General features: G+C 40.0%; 1 protein-coding gene across 1 annotated transcript; it reads right to left on the bottom strand.

Moving 5' to 3' along the window:
- Window positions 1-1,869: 1,869 nt before the first annotated feature.
- LOC308385777 (leucine-rich repeat-containing protein 14) lies at window positions 1,870-5,485 on the bottom strand. The gene is made up of 3 exons (XM_080864910.1): window positions 4,894-5,485; window positions 3,969-4,817; window positions 1,870-3,657 (listed from the first exon to the last, which is right to left on the bottom strand). Exons 1-3 carry the CDS (start codon window positions 5,169-5,171, stop codon window positions 3,090-3,092), a joined length of 1,695 nt encoding a protein of 564 aa, XP_080721036.1. The 5' UTR covers window positions 5,172-5,485; the 3' UTR covers window positions 1,870-3,089.
- Between the last annotated feature and the right edge of the window lie 12,585 nt (window positions 5,486-18,070).

Genomic DNA, 18,070 nt, shown 5'->3' with positions numbered 1-18,070 from the left:
CAAAAAAGGGAAACTTCCAAGTACAGCGCAAACCAGGAAGGAAGCATTTCAGCGCTACATGAAACTAATATATGGCCTGCTACTGAATATTAAGGTTCTTTCCTCACTTATCTAGTACTGTAAAGCAAATGCAAAAGCTTACATTTACAGTCAGCAAACTTCAAGCTTTCCACTAGACCAAGATAGTTGCTCTAGTGGAGCAACCCAAACCTAGATCGACTCCATTTCGTGGTCAATTCAGGACCCCATAACCACCTCCACCACGGGAAGCCTCACCTGAACTGCCAACGTTCCTTAAAGAGTTCGTAGAGATGGAATGGTTTTGTGATTTGTACCCTGACAAAAAGGTAGTGCAACAAAAATGGACTGCCATGCACAGTAATAACATTTTTATACTGAGGTGTGCATGTGTGTGTCTGAGAGAATCCCAAGCACGCTGTTTCCAGAGAACTCCTTAGATCTGCTCAAATATCTGCAAATCTGCAGCATCTCATTCAAGATATTGATCCTCGCATCAACAAAGGCCCTGCACAGCCGGGACTCTTACAGAACAGACGAGCTATACCAAGGCCTCACTGACTGCGTGCACACATTTGTGAAGCCTCATATGGCACAGCAAGAACCAGACTTTGCAGTTTACAAGTAGAGGATTATTAGGTTGTGATTAATTTTATGTGTGTTTGAGTCAGCTGTGGAGCTGTGCTTACTGAGATCTTAAATCTGTTGATGCATCTGAAACCTGCAGGCTGTAAGCTGATAAATTCTTTTAACTCTTCTAGCCTATAAAGAACTAGGGGTTGGGTGAGTTTTCACTGCTAAAACAAGTAGTTTTTGTTTGTATAGCTAAAATCTTTTTTTTTTCTGATTTTAACATAGGAAGACAGTAATGCGCGTGCTGACAGAACTGAACGTGGAGGTCTAGCAGTGGCTGTGGCCCAAGGTGGACACTTGGGACTCGGAGCTGGAGGAACAGTGTGACACCTGGAAGAGTCTCCACAGTAAAGCAGAATGATGGCTGGACTTGTGGTTCTCAACATACAAAGTAATTTATTGATTTGAAATGTTTCTGTCTTTGGTTAGAGCTGACATATTTTCAGTATTTCAGTGTGACAAAAGATCAGATCAGTTCTGAGGTCATTTACTGTGACCTCAATTGCTTTAATGTTTTTGACTGCTAGTGTAAGCGGTTAACTACATTCCCACTTTCATTTCCAAACCACCAGGAGCATAGCAGGTATCTCTACCTGAGCAGTAACACCAAGTGGACACCCCCGGCATGCAGTGTGGTTGAAGTGATCAGTTATTTCTGCTGTGTGCAAAAGGACGAGCACAACAAACCCAGAAATGCCACACCTCCTGGTCACAAAAACACAGTGCTTTTGCCTATTTATTTATCACAGGTATGTGAAATTAGTGCACATATTAGTTTCACTTCTTCACTGTAAGCTAAAACATTTCATTTCTGATATTTTATTTTAGTAGATTTCAACCAATTCTTCGCCTAGAAACATTCAGCATGTTCAGAATACAGAGAATGCCAGCGGAGTTGTTACTGAACTGTAACAAAAAATTCTCATTAAATGGGGTGATTTACATTCAGAAAATAACCGTCTAATGTTGATCGTCATTCAGGTTGAATTCTGCCTCCCGTGCGACACCGTCCCTTCCTCATGCAGTTCCCCAATTTCATCACTTTGCCGTTAGAAGAAGACTGGTGGAAGGTCTTGACTCAGTCCTATTTTATTCAAGAGCAGTCTTGGGTAGAGTACTACAGATGATGCCTTTCAATCTGTAACAGACTGTAACAACCCCATTAGGCTCAGTAACCCACCTTTGTTGTAAATCAATTTCCAACAGCCGAATAATATCCTTGGCTTCATAAGTGATTTATTCTGTGACTTTCAATGTATAAGTGCATCTGTGATGCACATAAAGCTGATTTGGCGCACTTATTTCTTAATGCTGGTGACTGAAAAGATTTGATTATAAATATTTTTAAACAAACATTCAAGGAACACAGTAATGCGGGTTCGAACAGCAGAGACGCAAGACAGCATGACTTAGTGACTACAAAAGGTACAAACATGATGATATAACAGGATAGTAAGCAGTAACTATCCTGTAGTTTTGGTTGCACATACATCTGCTGATCAGACACTATGTGAATGAATTGTATACAAAAGTATTTTGCTGCATCCCAGCTGTAACCTGATTATTAAAACGCCAGTGATCACCAGTACGAATCCTGCACTGACTTATGCTGTACTAACACTTATAAAGTCAACAAGCAAATCAATTAAATTAGTGCAGCATGTTCTGACTGAATGACAGATTAGTGTCTGTCACTTTTCAGCAGAGATTATCACCTCATCCTGTACATTTATTTAGAACAACCAAAAGTCAAGAGGAGCGAAATTCATCTGAAGACCTGCACTTGTTGATCTGGTGGCTGAGAAATCTGGAAAACCATCAGCTAACCTGCTGACTTGAGCAGCAACATCCAATTTTCTGATGTAACCAGAAGATATGTGAGGAAAGACTTCCATTTCAGTCTGCTGGTCATCGTTTATGATTGTAGCTAAATGTTGGTTTTTTTTAATTAACAAAAAGTGTGCCGTTTGTTTGACAACAAATGGATTTCAAAAATACAGTCCCTCTTCTGCTGTCTACATGGACTCTTTACCTGCACTGAATCAAAGACTCGTCAAACGCCACTGATCAGAAAGCTACTAAAAATTTTGAGCCTTGCCACAGAGTCAGCATTTTTATGTCCATATCTGTTTAGAGAAAGTGGCTGAGTGGCAACAATGCGATCCCTTCTCTCAAACCCAGACACTTAACAAAGATTACTGGGCCTTGGTGGATATCTGTATTTTACTGAGTAATGTCTTGCTACCTTCATTTGCCTGTTTTGGACTGTAAAAGCTTAAATGCATTACATTTACCATAAGACTAAGTGACAAGGAAAAGGCTATTTAAATTTTTTTTAAAAAAGAATACCCAACCATTTCTCAGGTGACAGTTTGATTGTAAGGCTTCAGTACATTGCTATCGTTTGTCGATGAATGAGCTTAAGAAGCATCTCTGCTTTATGCCACCATGTCTTTATCATAATTCAGCAAGTCACAGGTCAGAAAGATGTCAGAGCGTCCATTGTCGATCAGAACCCTGTTGAGCTTGTTGCTGGTCAGGTTGATGTCTGAGGTTTCATCTAGAGGCCAGTCTAAGAGCTGAGCACTGGAGGGCAGGTCGGGAAGGCCTGGCTGGTAGTCCTCCAGGGGGTTGGGGTACAGTAGCTGTCGTAGGGAGGGCATTCTTACAGCCATCTTCACCAAGTCCATGAGACCAGCCATGGAGAGCGGGTTCAATGCCAGAGCCAAGCTCTTGAGGGCCCGGCAACCTCCTAGTGAGGGCAACAAGAGCCCCAGCAGGCCATCAGTCAGACCACAACCGCTTAAAGACAGGTGCTGCAGGCTGCCCGAAGCCTGGGAGAGGAGGCGGCGAATGGAAGGCAGAGTGTTTTCATCCAGACGGTTTTCGCTTAGATCCAGCTGCTGTAGCGTGGAAGTGTGATGACTGCAGGACAGATAGGCAAAGTCAGCTGGACTCAGGGACAAATAGGGGAGCTCCAAGATCTCCAGAGGCTGAGGCAGAGAGCTGTATCAACAGACAATAGAAGAAAACATTTAAATAATGTCACCTCATCAAACACTTTAGGTTTCATTGTTTGTGTTCTAGCTTTAACAGCATTATTTTAAAGATGTCTGCTCATTTTCTTTGAAATAGTGACTTATTACATAGGCAAAATGCTGATCTTGAACTGGTCAACTTAGTTAATCTGTTATAAGTTTAGTTTTTAAACTGTAACGAAATTTAGAAAAGAGCCAATGGCATTTTGAAAAATCCCTGACTTTGTGTTTGTCAGTGGGTTAAATGCAAAATAATGTAATGAGGTAAACAGGCCATACCTGAGCAACACACGGAGCTGACCAGGCAGGCGCAGTGCAGTGAGGCTGAGGTGTCGCAGTTCCTGCAGGCGTGCCAGACCCTGCGACAGCTCCCCCAGTGCCTCTGACTGGCTGGGATGGACTCTGCGAAAATCCAGGTTACAGTAGTGCAGGCGAAGGGATTTTAGTGCAGGAAATGTGGAGAGCAGAGGCAGCAGTTCAGCTAAGCCAGCCACCCCAAGGCTGCTGTAGCGTATGTCGACGCCCAGAAGTCCTCTGCGGGGGAGCAGATCTAGCAGAATACTGATACTTGGCACTGAAATCTCTTCCACACGCAGGTATCTGCACTGAAGCTTTAGAGGTCCAGATGTGCTCAGAGCTGAGTGAACACGCTCCCAAGAGCGGCCATTAACAAAAAGATCAGCTCTCACATGCACCACCACATCACGATCCATCTCTTTTTCTTCAGCGTCCCTCTCACTGCTCCCTAATACTGTCCTCTCTCTTTTCCTCTCAATCTCCATCCTCCTCCTGACTCCTTTACTTAGGTCTTCTTCACTCACAGACCCTGAAGATTCAGTCCTCTCACCAACATTGGTTGACTCATTACTGTTTAGTTCCCCATCTCTTTTCTTCTGTCCCCTCTCTCTTTTTAAATCCCTCTCCCTTTCCAGAGCTGAGATCCGTTTTCTCTCCTGGTCTCTTTCTTTCTTCTGTTCCCTTCGTGTCCTTTGTGGCCTTCTTGTCCTAACTCTGGCCTTAAGGACCATGGTGCAAAGAGCTACTGTCAGAGACCAGCCTCCCATCGGGTCCCCCATTCCTCCTTCATCTCCTTGCACTCCACAGAGGTCCAAGACTTCCAGTGCACACCTAGATGACAGTTGATATGTTACTCCCAGAAACAATGCTGATATTAGACATCGTGATTCAAACTACTACTACTCACCTGTGGTCTGTCAGTCCTCTAACCACACCAAGCAACATAGACTGAATACAGAGTCGATTTGGCGCAGTTTGTCCCGGTTTCCTCCGACCTCCGACCCGCAGTGTGAGCTCAGGCCACCGCTGCACCAGCTCTCCCACAGCCAGCGGTCTGCAGGTGGAGAAGGCGGCCTCCAGCAGTGCTCTGTACAGATCTTTGGGCATCCACCTCAGCCAGGAATGCGACGAGCTGTGGTCACGAACCACCTCCTTGGCACAAAGGCTCAACAAGGAAAGCACCATTTCAGCACAAAGCACCTTTAGGCTTCAAAGAAGTAAGAGATAACTGGTGCGAAGCAGACTTGCATCTTAGAGTCAACTAGCTTATTTAGCTCCAACGCTAGGATTAGCTTTATGACAGGAACTTGACGCCGTCTAATAAAGCCTCAAAAAAAGATTTTACAACATCACTTGACAGCTACCGTTACCCTTACTGATAGTAAAAACTTGCCGGGACGACTGAAAGCTCCCCGCAGCTGACAAACTGAACGCTGGGATGTAAGGTTAGCTAAAACTGCTGCTAACTGTTTATAATTACAGTTGAGCCTGACGCAGGCTTGTGACGTGGCACGCACAGGAGAAACGTCAGTGCTGTAGAGTTTTAAGTGATGACTGTAGACAGACCTTTATCAGCAGACTTACTACAGTGGCAAACTGCAAATAATATTGAATAAAAATAAGAGAACAGGCGAGGAGGTTAAAATTCATTTAAAAACAAAAAAGGTTACAACTCGATTAAAGTTCTAATTTTCTTGGGCAAAAATCTAAAAAAAATACCTATTATTTTTTAAAAGGTCCCTGATCTTAAAGTCATGAACTAAGAAGTAACAGGGAAGAAATGCACAAAACAGTCATAAAAGTCGCAGGTACACGTGTATGTGAATTTAAAAAACATAGGAACAATACAACACATAACATAGTTCAGATTTGTTACATAACATGATTGTGTTTGATGCACATAAATGCCATCCAGCGTTTAACAGGTTGTTTTCTTCTACAAGGCCAGTTTCATGACCCTTTTCCTTTAAAGTTTGGATGACAATATGGCAATTTAGGTTTATATACCACAAGTATTTATTTATTGCTAAATTTAAGTCTAATTATCCATCCATCCTCTTCCACTTAGAAACCCAGACCTCCATCCTCCGAGCCACCTTCTCTAGCTTATCCAAGAGAACACTTCCCAGGCCAGCCAAGAGACATAATCCCACCAGTGCCCTGGGCCTACCCCAGGGCTTCATCCTGGTAGGACATACCCAGAACACCTCACCCCAACATGCATCCTAGTCAGAACCATCGTAAACTCAATTTAAAAGCAGAATAATGCACTGTAGATGTGAGTGTGAATGGTTGTTGTCTCAGTCCAGGATGTACCATGCCTCTCATCCCATGACAGCCAGGATAGATTCCCGCCTAAGAGGAAAAAACCTGATGGATGTTTGGAACGGTCCTTTTCACCAGTAATTCTGAGCATCAGTTCTACGAGATATACCATAGAGTCAACAGGAAAACACTAATATAACAGAAATGCGCCATGGTATGGTGGATGTTTTATGTATTTTCTGATAATTTCTGGCAATCAGAATCCATTAGACTGATGAAAAAAATTAATGGTAAAGTATAATATTTCATTCTAGAATTAAAGGAGGATGATGTACAAAGTAGTATAATACAGAATAATACTGGAATATCGAACTTATTCTTTTCTTGTTTTTTCTGTCATTTGCACATAACGATTCCCAGATTATTCTGTCTTTCACCAAATAGAGTCATAAATCAATTTTCTTTGATTTATTGTTCAGACTTGTAGATGTTATTTATCTTGTTTTGAGTGCACTCGGCCTTCTAACAGAGGTGTCCAAAAATGTGTACAAACCTGATAGGTTTGTAGCTTGTACCTATCCGCTGGAACGTTAAAGACAATACAATTACACTGCAAAGCAAGACACAAGTAGGCAAAGTTCTTCATGTTACTCGTGCACGGGAGAGAACCGGACAAACGCCGTTCCTTCGTCTGACCCTAGTTGCTCTCGTCCGTCCTCCCGTACCACTGTCCTTTTATTGAGGTTACATGAATATGCATAGGTTCATTAACATATGACGTCTACATACACACAAAGAGTACCTTGCCTGTGTGTGTGTGTGTGTGTGTGTGTGTGTGTGTGTGTGTGTGTGTGTGTGTGTGTGTGTGTGTGTTGCTGATCAAAGGGTCAAACATCCTTGGTCAGGAAGAGGGTAGACTAGACACCCCCCCCCCCCGGTGAGGAAGTCCAGCAGTTCATCTAAACAGAAAAGCACTTAGACTAGAACAGACGTAGCTACGTTAATCCTACCATAAAACAATTAAGACAAGATGCAACCTCTTCCCATGCTCCCAGGATGTAGGTGTGCATTCTATTTATGGAATACACACCAAGCCTCTGTAGCCTGTTAAAGATCACACAACTTATCACTACACAATTGATTATACACCTCTAAGCATCTATGGTTAAATATTTCTAAGCATAAATGACAATCAACAATACAAACTCTAACAAAACCAAAAAATAGTTTTCAGGCCAGTGATGAAAGAGGCCTGGAATGAGTCACCATACAGTGCTGGTGCTCAGGCTGATAGTGATACATCACAGAGTCTGTGCTTCAGTGACTTCTAGTACAGTCCACACTGTACCTCAACAGATTCAGTAGAATAAGTCAATAAGAGACCAACCAGTTAAAACGAGTACAAACAGAAGCTGAATGGATCTTGAGCATGGATTTATAGACCAGGATTAACAAAAAAATTTTAAGTGTAAAGGGTTCTGGGTATTGGAGCTTAAAAGCTTAAGCAGTTCTTCAGTAGACATTTTGAGGGACTTTCAGTAAACCATTGGCTCAAGCTTGCTATGGTCCAGACTTGCAAACAAATGGTGTACACTGGAAGTTTTTAAATGGCAACCTTATAGAAAAAATAACTAATACCTCTCAGATCTTTCAGGCTGTAAAATCGTCATCTGTATTATGCCCGAAGGAAGATCGATAAACAACATTCAGGGGCTTCAGAGTGAGAACAGGGGACCACCAAAAAAATCATATTACTATTATCCAAAAAGGAGAGAAAAACATCATCAACTTCAATTCATCAAACTCTCTTTGTGTGGATTTAAATGCATAATGCACATTTGCGCAAAGTACTCCTCTTTCTCAGTGTATAATCCCATCTTACTTTGAAGCAGCCTGCTTTGTATCCAATACAGGAAATCACATACAGTGCACTATAGTGTGAATAATCACAGGTTTTAACATGCATCACAGATCTTTGCGAAGCAACACCTGCCAGTGTCCTATTCTAGAGTCACATCATATCTGCATCATCTTTCCCTGACTAAAACTGAAACGCCAGATGAGAAAGAAAATAATTTAAGCTCTTTGCATTTTACCAATTAAATAAATATCAATTTGGCACAGATTAAGAAGTGATACTGTACAGCTGTCTATGAAGGAGACAGCTTACAGGTATTCAAGTAAAAAACATTCACTTCCACTCTTACTTTGCGCAAAATGTGTACAAAGTATCTACAGCCCCTTGAAATGCTGTAAATATTAAATCCAAAAACACAGCTCATATTTAATTTGTGCTCATGGAGCTGAAACGAGAGGATAAGCCAGTAGATGGCGCTAAATGATCATGGACGAGGAGCGCTCTTGATTTCAACAGGAGATAAACATCCTTATCTGTACAGTCCTCATACATAAAAATATAATATAAAACAAGACACGTTTTTGAGTTTAACACAGCAATCAACTGCTTTCAATTAGTCTTTCACATGTGCTCTTTTTTTATCTTAGTTATCACTGCGTGACTTTTCCTCACTCAACCATTATTACATCACTGTGACTGTACTGCTCTGTGGAGCTGATGCCACATCTGTAGAGCTGTTTCTGCTGTTAATTAAATTCACTTTAAAGCTGCTGGTGGTTCAGGTGAAAGTGTAAACCTCAGTAGTGCTTCTGTTCGGTACTGATTAGGATGAAGATGAAGATGAATGTTGTGTTAGTCATTTTATGGTGCATGCAAAGAGCTCAGATTTTGCTCTGCTCACTCGGGCTTTAAATGCATTTCTCTGCTGTAATTGATGCTTTGTTTGTGAAAGTAATCACTCTGCTTTGTTTAGAAAGGGCACGAGTATGCACAGCTATTAATATGCTCGAAAATCACACAAACACACACACACACACACACACACACACACACACACACACACACACACACACACACACACACACACACACACACACACACACACACACACAAAAAGCTTAAATCCTTTCAGATGACAGCGAGGATCTTTTTTCCCCGTCTCGTTACTCCTCCTCCCTTTGATATAAAACAGCTCCTTCATCAAGTTTAAAAAACGTGATGAAATAAGAGTGATTTGGATGATGCCTCCTCCCATGCAAGACTGCTCATCTCCTCAGCTAATGTCTTCAGCTAATGACTTGAACTAAACACAATTGCAAAAAGTGTCATTGTGTTCAAAAGTATCGGACAATAGTTTTAATGGCACACCACAGTAAAAGCCAATTTTACAAATGAGCGTTAGATCAAAGGCACTGTCAAAGTAACAACAGCTGTAATAGAGGATTAGAAAACAGAGAAGTAGAACCATTAAGTCCTCACAGTATCCAGCTTTAATTACTATTATCATTCATAGTTTGTCAAAATGTCTTCAGTGAAAAATGTCTACCATTACTCACATTCGCTTTGACACCATTATACATATCCACCGATTCTTTGGTTTCCTTCCCTTTATTTGAAATGTGTTGTGCTCAATACATCCAGTCCCTCTTTTTTCACACGTGCTGACTGTTAAATGTTACACAATGTGTGTGTGTGTTTTTTTTAAAATTGTTTTTCTCCCTTCGTAAAGGGCGGATCTGTCAACAGAAAGTATTAAAAATGGTGAAATAAACACAATATGCTCGACAGACTGCCAGCAGGGAAGCCAAAATGAAACAAACACATTCCTTTGTTCTTCTTTTGCATTAGAAAAAACCCACCGCTCTGCTTATTAATCTAATAGTGCCCCAAAGAAATCATGACACAAGACTGTAGGAAAAAACTCCTGAAAAAACTCTTATATGCAACATGATGCGAGCAATGTGCAACCTGGATTTATCAGTAACTACGCAGCTGTATGCTCTGCGGTCAGGGATATTCTGCTTGCTGTGGCTTCTCCTCTCAGTATTTTAATTCCCTCCTGGATTTCTCTGGTGCTGATTGAAGACATTTTGATTCTTGCCGCCTTTGTTGTTAATCTCATGTAATTTAATTTGACACAAAACCCCTCCTGCAGTTTTTAAACCCTCAAACAGCCACACTTATCTCCCTGACTCCTCCCATCACTCAGTCAGAAACACAGTTATGCATTTCTGTTAATACTACCAGCTTCTGCTCTGAAACAATTAAACTGCCCTGACTGCCTATCCATATTACCAGCAGAAGATGCGTTAGACATATTGAATAATTATTTAACAATACAAGATGATAAGATCTCTACCTTAAGTCTCACAGGACAATGAAATTTAAAAATAAATATAAAGCATTTGTAGATGTACACAGTCGTGGTCAGACGTTTACATCCACTTGTCATGAACATGAACGTCGTGGTATTTTGGGGCTTTTAAATGTTTCTTTGGAATCTTTATTTCTCAGGATGGAATAATTGTACAGCATACATGTTTAATGAAGTGAAGCTCTCAGTGAACTCGGTGAAGATCTAAGAAGGTTTCTTGAAGCCATTTCTAAACAACTGCAAATTGCAAGATCACCAGTTCAAACAACTGTATGTCAGTAAGTTATTCAGATGCCTCACCACTTTGCCAAGGTAGGGAAGAAGATGCAAACTGTCACCCTCAAGTGAGAGGAAATTGATTAGGATGTTCAGGAATGACCCAGGAACCACCAAGGCTTAAGCCCGCCGTGAACTGGAAGCTGCTGGAGCAATATCTACATTGTTGACAGTGAAGCATGTTTTAAATCACCATTAACTGAGAGTGTCCCAACCAGGACAGAAGCCACTGCTCCAGAATCGACACAGTCAAGCTTCAGTGAAGTTGTAGCTGCCCACAAGTATAAGCCAAATAAGGAAGAGAAAAATTGACCAATTTCAATTACAAGAGGTATGTTTGAAGGATTAAAGGGGAGGGTTTCAACTCTAAGAACATTATACGAACTGTCATGCATGGTAGTGGTAGCATCATGCTCTGGGGCTGTTTTGGTGTCACTGGTACTGGTGCATACAAGGGGATGAAATAATGAAGGATGGCAACCTCCAAATTTTTCAAATTCACCTCAAATCAGCTACAGACACAATTGGTCATTCCAACAAGACAATGATCCCAAACATATTAAAGAAAATAGTATTGGAGTAGATAAAGCAGGCTAACATTAAGCTTCTGGATTGGCCTTACTGAACTCAAACCTCAACTGTTCCAAGAAGAGTGGCCAAATATCCAGCCAGAGTTATGCCAGAAGCTTGTTGATGGATACCAAAAGTCTCTGGTTGAAGTAAAACTTGCTAAGGGACATTTTAAACCTTAGTATAATTTTGACCTTGTGTGGAGAAAATCCAAAATAACTTCATTCAATATCCAGTTCAAGTCATTATAGATGTATCATGTACTATCATTCCACCTTGGGAAAAGAACAGTTCAAAGAAATCTTTAAAAGCCCAAACTGGTATTTGACATTGACATTTATGCCCATACTGAGTGGATGTAAACTGACTGTAGCTGTACATAGGTAGCTTAGATATTTCATTCTTCAGCAAAAGCCCATTATTCCTTGAATTTACTTCTTGCTGTTACAGCCAACATCCTCATCCATTTGCCTTTTGTTTTCAGCATTTACTTGTGTACATCACTTTACAGGCAGTCAATTAAAAAAAAAGGGACAAATTATTGATGGCAATGAAAAGCAAGTTTTTCTTCTCAGTTATTCATGGATAAATTGGTTGTTAGGCTTTCGCATATTATATATTCCTATAATTAATAACTGAAAACAGTCAATAGATGTCATGTTATATTTCCTTGCTGCTATGAAATTGTCAAATTACACACTGTACAGAAAATGTCACTTTAAAAAAAATCTGGTTGTTGGAAGGAACGAAAATGAAAAAAAGATTCTCTGTCTTTATCTCAAAAAAAAAAAAAAAAAAAATCTAGTGTAAAGCAAAAGTAAAGCATTTTTCAAATTCTCCAAAGCTTCATGCACCCATTTAAACTATTCAAAACTGAACCCTTCCAACAAAGAAGTGACACATTTTAGAGGTCACTCATTTACTCTTAGAGGTAGAACGAAAATAGGAGATCTTTTGTTGCCACAGCATATTTAACAGCAATTGTTTTGGGAAATTTCTCTAAAGAGTATTTGATTGCCTCACCAATGGTAGAAAGTTTGAAACATAGAACAACAAATGTCTGATAACACTGATAACTGGATAAGCTGAAAGGAGAGCATACTTTACTGTAGCTGCTTTGACCTGCACCTGATTCAAGACCCTGTGTGAGCATTGTTGGATTAACTCATTAGTTTACTGCTTTGCTGTCCGTCCCACTTTGAACACCCGTTTTTGATAAAAATATCTACATAAGTCTTTTTACACGCAGATAATATCCCTATGTTGAAATGATAATTTGATTAAGGAGTATTATGTAGGTATATATATACACACACTGAGTAACATGTTGACACTTAACACTTAATGTAATCTCAGTTGATACTGATTAAATAACCCAATCCAAATGGCATGCGTTGAGTGTTTTTACCACCACAGCTGACATGAGTATATGTAGACTGTGCAGTGCAGTTAATTTATTTTCTTCAGAATATTTCAAAGTTTAAAGAATGTGGAAATTGATTTTTCCATAGAGATGGTGGTTTTCAGTTCTTCTTGATACAGGCTGACTAAATCTTGATGAACTCAAATCTTCTACCCGACACTGAAATTCCAAACTAAAATTGTGTAAAACTGAGAGTTTTGCATTATACCTAAATGGTATGATGCTAAATTGATAATCCTTCAACCTTTCTACCTCATGTCAAATATGCCCGTTAATTTTATATTGGTGAACAGTGCCCTTGCAATGGGCCTTTAACAAAAGTGATATATTGAGTCTGACAAGTTAAAAGCAGCTTCCTCCTGTCAGTTACGGTAAGAATGTCCTGGACAAGAAGTGTATACCAGAACCTGCACAAAGCTCCTTGAACTTGTTCTGTGAACTTCATGCACAACAGACAACTTCCTGCCAAATGTCCTGAACCTTTTAAACTCATTATCCACGTCAGACTTTCCAGTGTATCCTCCACTGAATCATCAAACCAGTGGAGCAAAAACACATCTAATGATGCAGAGACAATTTGATGTGTTTTGTCCAAACTGTGTTCTGCATGAAGAGCAATGTGTTTCCACACTTCGCCTGAGATTTCAGTGGGTGAAAAATTTATTATACATCTAAAATACTCTAAGTAGATTTCATGCATAGGAATCATTAATGACAGTGTAACCCTAGGATGTTATGACCTGGCTCAAAAGCCTCAGCGCAAAGTGAAGACTGAAACTAGAGTTTGCAAAGATATTACTTACTAAGCTCAGCTACAAATGACAGCCAAGAGACCATAACAAGCTTTGGCAAGAAGTGGTGTCTCCCCTCTAAGCTGACCTTAGGGATGCATTTATCCACACCTCATAAGCTATAGACAATCAGCCATGAATGCCCAGACATCCAAAGACTTTTGGACTGCAAATGCAAGAAGAGTAGGGGTTGCAGAGGGCATAGCTACTGAGTCCTTTTAAACTCTCCTTGTTACATATTTTATGGCACAAGTGAGAAGGAGCAAAACAAAATAAGTTCTGAGTAGTGCAACTAACTCAACCCCCCCCCAAAAAAACCCAGAATGGTTCCCATTGGTGCTATTTTATTATTGCACTGACCATCAATGATATTATCATTATTAATGGCAAGCCTAATGAAGTTAATTTATAAAGATGAATCTCATTTGAAAACTGCATATATTTTAGTATGTACAATAGCTAATGACAACTGACAGATGAATGTAGATTAACAGGGCAGTCAAGTTTCACACTACCTATGAAGCACTGGTTGCTTTTGGAGGCTGGAGTTAGGTTTAGCAAGGCTAAAATGGTTGGCCGTCCACCCGATGCAAGGTGAAAAAGGATCAAAGAGCGATCCTTGTTCCTGAACTGTAAACTGCAATTTTCCAACAAAGACAAATTCGGTGTAACATCTCACACTGATCTTTTCATACCTCTCATGGACCAAATGAACTTGGTGAGGTCTCTGCTATGTAGGAGAAGTAGAATTTATGCTAGAGCTGTTTTCTGTCCTCTGTGTGAGATCCCACTCTGGCTCATAAATTATATGATGTTTTTCTAACATTTGCATCTCCTTTCATAAATTTTATGTGTTATTTTGTTAGTCACCCTTGTTCCATGTTTCCGGTTCACCTTTTCCCTGCCCTCCTGCGTGATTGCTTCCTCCGCCCTAATGGATCGCACCTGTGTCTAATTGTCTCCCTTGTGTATTTGAGGAGCATGTTTTCCCTCCCTGCTCTGCCAGATTGCCTAATATGTACTTAGTGATGCAGCAATTTCCTAGATTTTCTATGTTTTTGACTCCGTCTGTTCATCTTGGCTAGGCTGTTTAGATTTCCTTGTGCCAAATCCATTTTTAGTTCAGTAAACTGTTTTGCCCTTACACAGTATTCATATTTCATTCCTTTATAGTATGGTCTGGGTTGACCTCTATGTTAATCTCAGTTAGCTCTCTGTTATTTCAGAATAAATTGAGTTTAATTTTCCTAATTTTAGATTTCCAGATATCACATGTGCTTGTACTTGCAAGTGCATCTCTCGTGACTGTTATATGTCCCTGTTTGTTATGCCTACCATATGCAGTTAATTCCATAAATATTTGGAGGCAACTTTTTCTAATTTTGGTTCTGTGCATTACCACAAGGGATTTTAAATGAAACAACTGTGATGCAGTTGAAGTGCAGACTTTTAGGTTTAATGCCGTGGTTTGAACAAAAACATTGCATAAAAATGTGGGGGAACTAAAGCAATTTAAACACAATCCCTTATTTCAGGAGCTCAAATGTAATTGGACAAATTAAATAACTGAAAATAAAATTTTAATTTCTAATTCTTGAAGTCTTGAACTCATGGACATCACCACATGCTGGGTTTTCTTTTTAATGCTCTGCCAGGCCTTTACTGCAGCAGCTTTTATTGCTGTTTGTTTGTGGCCCTTTCTGTCTGAAGTTTAGTCTTCAACAGGTGAAATGCTCAATTGGGCTAAGATCAGGTGACTGACTTGGCCATTCAAGAATATTACACTTCTTTGCTTTAATAAACTCCTGGGTTGCTTTGACTGTATGTTTTGGGTCATTGTCCATCTGTATTATGAAACACTACCCAATCAAATTGACTGCATTTAGCTGGACTTGAGCAAACAGTATGTCTCTGAACACCTCAAAATTCATTCAGCTGCTTCTGTCTTGTGTCACATCATCAGTTAACAATAGTGTCCCAGTACGACTGGCAGCCATGCACGCCCAAGCCATCACACTGCCTCTGCTGTGTTTTACAGATGATGTGGTATGCTTTGTTTGGATCATGAGCTGTTTTTGCCATCACTCTGGTAGAGGTTGATCTTGGTTTCATCCGTCCAAAGAAAGTTTTTTCTAGAACTGTGCTGGGTTTTTAGATGTTTTTTCAGTACAATTGAGCATTTCTATTCTTGAGGCTTATAAATGACTTGCACCTTGCAGTGAACCCTCTATATTTACTTTCATGCAGTCTTCTCTTTATGGTAGACTTGGATATCAATGAGCCTATCTCCTGGACAGTGTTGTTCACTTGGTTGGCTGTTGTGAAGGGTTTTCTCTTCACCATGGAAAAGATTCTGCGATCATCCACCACTTTTGTATTGCGTGGGGATCCAGATCACCAGTGCTTTCTTTCTTTCTCAGTATGTACCAAATGGTAGATTTTGCCACTCCTAATATTGTAGCAATTTCTTGGATGGTTTTTTTCTGTCCATGGTGAGAATACAGACATTTTTCATGATAGTGTCAAGTTCCCTGTTCAACTCTGTCACCGCTGCCTGATTTAAAAAGAAAAGAAATCACAAATACATTAGAATATTATACATTTTCAAGAGGTCCTAAATCCCCCACTTTCCTTGTTTAGTTCCGCACTGGGAAATCCATCTGAGTACATTTGGGTCAAATTTGTCCTACAACAGCCTCAATGCACATAAAATTTTGTCACACGTTATGCACATTAAAATTTTAGACCACTTTAAGAAAAGTAATCACATTTTAAGCTAAAAAAAAAGAAAAAAGAAAAAGAAAAAGACATTTATGGTGTTTGGAATGCTGTCAAATGTCAAAATAAGTCAGTCTTGACCTGAACAGTATGTAAGGTTTAACTCATAACTGCTGTTGAATCCTAATACTGTGTCATCCCAGTCTGGAGCTACCCAGTTCTAGGGGTGTTTTGGAAATACTTATCACAACAATTTCTAATATATCAAAATCTCACAGTGGCTTTGATCTCAAAGTTTGGATATTAGATTATATCAGCTCACTTGATATGACTCAGCATGACAAGTATTTTATCATGCTTGCAAGTACTGGAAAAAAGGAAAAAGAAAAACAGTTTGAGTTGAGGAAGGGACACAGGAAACAGAAAGACTTGGATAGTGGAAGAAAAAGTTCATGGGTTTGGCTGAAAGTAGAGGGAGATTACACACAGACCAGACAGATTTATTCTGTTAAGGCTGAGACCCCTTCTCTTGACTATAACCTGGTCAAAAATGAGGCTGGACCTGGCTTATCTTTAGTGTAGACAGCTGTGTGTTGACTGGAGACTAAGGATGGAAGAGGCTGAATGTCTGAGAGAAGAGGTTCTCAGGACTGAGGGTTTGTAGCTGGATGGGAGTGAATTTTGGCAATTTGTGGAATCTGTATAATCTAGTGTGTAATTACACTTTCGTAACAGTCTGACCAACCTGGCTTTATTCTCCGTGGTCTCCAGTACCCGAGAGAATATTTTGAGCAGCCGATGCTCTCCTCCCTACATGGCTTATGATGCTGAGTTAAACGTGCCGTCAGACCCATGACAATATCTGCGCTAAGTTTAATTGTATATACCACACAAAGCATTTAAACAAATGATAAACATTGTGTGTTGAGCAGCAAATATTTACAACAACAGAGACTCACAGCCTCTCTGCTCTGATGAATGTATGTAAATGCTTCATATACAGCAACCGCTCTGTGAATATGAGGCCCGGTGTCAGCTCATTATTCACATACATATACATGGCTGTCGAGGTCAAGGATTCTGCCAACTTCCCTTTTTAATTTCTGCTCTGCAGCACTTGAATATTAAAAAGGTTCGAGCTGTCGTACACGTTTAATTTCTCATCTTTAGAATTATACGCTCCAATCGAAAGACCGTCATCTTTCTGCTTTAATGGTTGAATTTGCAGTAGGAGAAATATCTTCTAATTCAGGTCAGATTTTAATCTTTTTGTTATAAAACATCCCCCGCTGCCAATGAACCTTGTCTCTCTTATTCATTAATCAAGCTGAAATTATTCAGGTGATTTGCTTTGAGAGCTGATCACCACAGGGAGAAAAGAACAGTCTTTGCTGCATGCGTTATTTACAGACGCTGCCATCTAAAGATGTCAACTCTCAACAAGTTAATGAGCATATTGAAAGAGCAGATATATTCCTTTATTGTGAAGGTGGGATGTAACTAAGAATTACATTCACTCAAATACTGATTTTAAATGAAAACAGCTTGCAAATTATATGTAATAAAATGAGACTATATATTCAATAAATATTTTCATACACCTTATGAGTCGAGCAGAATGCAGAGCAACTTTTAAAGCGGGTGTGGCTGCATAGCAAAGTCATTGGAAAGGCTCAAACAGACTGCTAGTACCAGCCATTGTTAGTGTGGTCAATGTGCATGCTCCATCATCCAGGACTTGTTCATCAGGACGTAGCGCTTTCAGAGGGAGAAACGTTTCGTCACTCGGATTAGTGACTTCTTCAGTTT

The sequence above is a fragment of the Rhamphochromis sp. 'chilingali' genome (genome assembly GCF_963969265.1).
Source record: "Rhamphochromis sp. 'chilingali' genome assembly, chromosome: 18".
Classification (NCBI taxonomy): domain Eukaryota; kingdom Metazoa; phylum Chordata; class Actinopteri; order Cichliformes; family Cichlidae; genus Rhamphochromis; species Rhamphochromis sp. 'chilingali'.
The sequence above is the reverse complement of the archived record's forward strand: the minus strand, read 5'-3'. Positions and strand labels throughout refer to the sequence as shown.